We start from the raw sequence: 3,604 nt of genomic DNA, 5'->3' as shown, positions 1-3,604 counted from the left end.
ATTGGTAGCACTTTCATTAACAAGTAGTTTTACATTAGCATGCATGAAATGTAGGCCCATTTAATGGCGTAACACGAAACTTTAATGTTTAGCCTATAATTAATAATATTTGATTTTGCATGTTAAGTAATGTTTTATCAGTGACTCAATTATTAATATTAAGTGTTATGGACCAATTAGCCTATGTGTAGGACGAAAATATTACAGCATGTATGATATAAATGCATTTAAATTGGAAGCTAAATGCACTAAACCCCTCGAGTCTTTTTTTTTTATCAAAATAGGATTTGTAACAAAGAAAGGATTCATGCATTCATACAGAAATATTTCAATACTTTATTTCTTAGTTCTGAACTGAAGTTCAGGCGAAATATACAAGAAAAAAATTCAACGACAAACTAGTACATTAAATTAGCGTGGCAACTAAAGGTGCAGAACTACAGATCACATGTGGGTTCAAACTAAAGGGAAATAAACAATCACATTTCTTCTAAACGCCTGTTTGCACAGAGAGTTTAAATAATGGCTTCAGAATATCAAATGAATGTGCATGGATGTTATATTAAAAACAAAAACATTAATGATCTGTCTTTGGTGATGAACCATATACCTCCACAGTCAAAACTGTACTGGTGTGTGTAAATATGGGACAGACCCAGAACAGTATTTAATGACAATATATTAACTCCAACACACACACACACACACACACACACACACACACGGTTCATTTAATCCAGTGCTTTAATTCAGTAGCTCAGCTCTGTCGTGTCGGACACAACACACTCACAGACCTAACTCAGCAAACATTGCATATCGTTAATATTTGACCCAAATCCAGGTTTACACTAATAATAATAATAATAAATCGTTTCATTGTCAGAACGCACACCTGAGTCGACCCTGATTTAAGATATTAAGGCGCATTCACAGTTTGGGACATTATATTTTAAATAAAAAAGGAACTAGTCGTACTAAACGAATAATATGTGCTATCCATCTAATAATAACAACAATATCCCACAGTAACAAGGGATAAAACATTTTTTGAATAAATACAAAACCATAATTCACAGAGAAATACTATAAATAATACCTTTTTTCTTAAAAAAGGGGGAAACAAATAATAAGAAGAAAAGAAAAACAGACACATACAGTTATTGCCTTTGGCATAACATCATACTACCGTTACAAAAATGATCTTAAATAGACACAAAAGCTCAAATCCAGACGGACGGACGGACGGACGCGCGCGCGGTTTTCTAGGAAAGTTGAGCGCGCGACGCTCAGCTCAGGAACGAATTGGGCGCGACGCGTTTGTGTTGAGAGAGAAGTCCGCTGGAAAGTGGAGATGTGTAGGACGGTAAACTAGTTCTTAGGGAATCCGAGAGCAGGGAAGACGGAGAGCTGGAGATCCCGTATCCCGGCGCGCTCGGGAGCGACTGCGGCTGTTGCGCGCCCGGTACGAAATATCCATTGTGTCCTGAGAGTAATCCAGCAGCGGACGACGGAGGCACGCCGTACCCGTTCGACAGGTTAATACTCCCGTTCCCGAGCGGCTCGACGCCGGGGAGTAACGATCCGTAAGCGTGTCCTTGGTTTAGAAATCCGTGCGTGGATCCGTTATAGTGCGAGTGGTGCAAGGGTAAGAACGGAGACAGCTGCCAGTAAAGCGGGTTGCTCGGGCGTTCACCCAGCCCGAGTCCGAGAGGCGCGAATCGGAGCCCCCTTTTCATCACCAACTTTCCCCGCGAGGTCGCCGAGCGCCGCCGGAGCTTCCCGGTGGTCCCGCCGATAAACACATCATCGCTGGAGGGGTCGAGCATCCAGTAGTTCCCTTTTCCCGGATCGTCGTAGTGCCTCGGCACCTTGACGAAGCACTTATTGAGGCTCAGGTTGTGCCTGATGGAGTTCTGCCAGCCCTGCTTGTGTTCCCGGTAATACGGGAAGTTCTTCATGATGAACTCGTAGATGCCGTTGAGCGTGAGCCGCTTCTCGGGACTCTGTCGGATGGCCATCATGATGAGCGCGTTGTAGCTGAACGGAGGCTTGTCGAATTTCTTTCCCTTTTTGCACGGTTGCTCGGGTTCCTCCGCGTCGCGTTGCGCGGGGTCCATCTCGACCGCTTCTGGGGGTTTGTCGGAGACCGGGCTTCGCTCCGCGCCCTCGTCCGCACCCGGGCTGTCAAACTTCGATGGGAGTAACAGGCTTTTGATGCTGAACGATGTGGACTTCTGCACCATGATGGGCTCACTGTGATCTCCCATGCCGGGCGATGAAGCGCGCAAAAGCCCCGTTTTCGTACTTAAAAACACAGCAGGTCAAGCGCGCAACGATGGGGACATCGCGTGCATGATAGAACTTCGCAGTCTCGCGGAAATTGGTGATTAACCAGGGCTCACTCTTACAAACTACCTCATCGTATGAAAGGGAGGAGGAGCTCTACACTTGATGGTGCTGGACAGTCTCAGTCGAGCTCCGCTTACTCCATTATAATGCGCGGAGAGCCCCGTGCGCGCGGGAGTCTGGAGCGTCTCCTGTGCGTCACTGATCACGTAGCCTGCATGGATAGGAGGGACGAGGAGTTGTTTTCACGTTGCCTGAAACTCACTAAAATAAAGTTTGAATGATTAAAAACTAAAGTGTTAGTGATGCTGAACCGCTCATGGTTCTCTCAAAACGCCTTAATAATAGGTTACTTAATGGTACAATTTGAACCCTGGAGGGTTGTAAATATTACAGCCGTTAAGAATTCATAATAAAATGTCCGAGACACTAATGTTTTGTGTATGTGCATGATCGGTCCGGATCGGTTTATTGATTATTTTGCCACAGGACGCCACAGCGCTGTGCGTAAAAGCGCGCAGGCTGCACGAGCACGAGCCAACGGCGCCTCTAGTGTCTGTACGGGTCACAACCCAACCGAACTGCTGGACAAAGTTCTTTTGACACTTTGAAGTACTCATATATGTCATTTTTATAAATAATAATGCCGGTGATAATCTGCAAGCTCTTGTATTCAGTGCGCCAGTTTCAATCCTCTCCATGGACGTCATAAACTGTAAACGCTCGAACTGTTGTTTACTTGTTTAACGTTGGTCAATTAGTCTCATATTTTGCACAGATAGGACTGGAGTAATATTATTTAAATTTATTTATTTTTAATTAAAATTTGATTGTCAGTTTTAAATTTCACATATAGTTTTCATTCTGAAATGAACACTTTTCCCCGTTCCCGCGTACTAACACCCCGCTCGCGTTCACTGACATCAAATGTTTGGTTTCTGAACAATAAAAGGGTTGTATTATTGTTTTCTTGTCTGAAGCCTGTTTGAACATTTCATCTGCTGCTCGATTCATAACAATTTTTTTTAATAAATAAACTTGAGATTTGAAGTTATTTGTAAGAGATGTACATTATTAGGCTATTTTATTGATTCACAGAGCAGTAATACAGCTCTTTAATGTACTATAGCTATTATTAAAGAAACGTCGGCATGTGTATGAAATAAAAATGTTAAAATAACTAACCAAAGTAGTAAGAAATTTCAATTCGAAAAAGCTAAGCAAACGAATAACAGTTCATTTTATTTTTATTTAATGT

At 42.8% G+C, this 3,604-nt stretch overlaps 1 protein-coding gene across 1 annotated transcript; it reads right to left on the bottom strand.

Annotated features, from left to right (window-relative positions):
* Positions 1-316: 316 nt before the first annotated feature.
* Positions 317-2,506, bottom strand: foxg1b (forkhead box G1b). The gene has a single exon (XM_039673429.2). It carries the CDS (start codon positions 2,265-2,267, stop codon positions 1,287-1,289), a length of 981 nt encoding a protein of 326 aa, XP_039529363.2. The 5' UTR covers positions 2,268-2,506; the 3' UTR covers positions 317-1,286.
* Positions 2,507-3,604: the final 1,098 nt, after the last annotated feature.

The sequence above is a fragment of the Pimephales promelas genome, chromosome 21, assembly GCF_988280905.1.
Source record: "Pimephales promelas chromosome 21, fPimPro1.hap1.1, whole genome shotgun sequence".
In the NCBI taxonomy this organism is placed as follows: Eukaryota; Metazoa; Chordata; class Actinopteri; order Cypriniformes; family Leuciscidae; genus Pimephales; species Pimephales promelas.
Note: the sequence above shows the minus strand (reverse complement) of the source record. Positions and strands in the feature narration are given on the sequence as shown.

Excerpts from the sequence above, each read along its gene's own strand:
- foxg1b (XM_039673429.2), bottom strand. The coding sequence starts at position 2,267 with ATGGGAGATCACAGTGAGCCCATCATGGTGCAGAAGTCCACATCGTTC.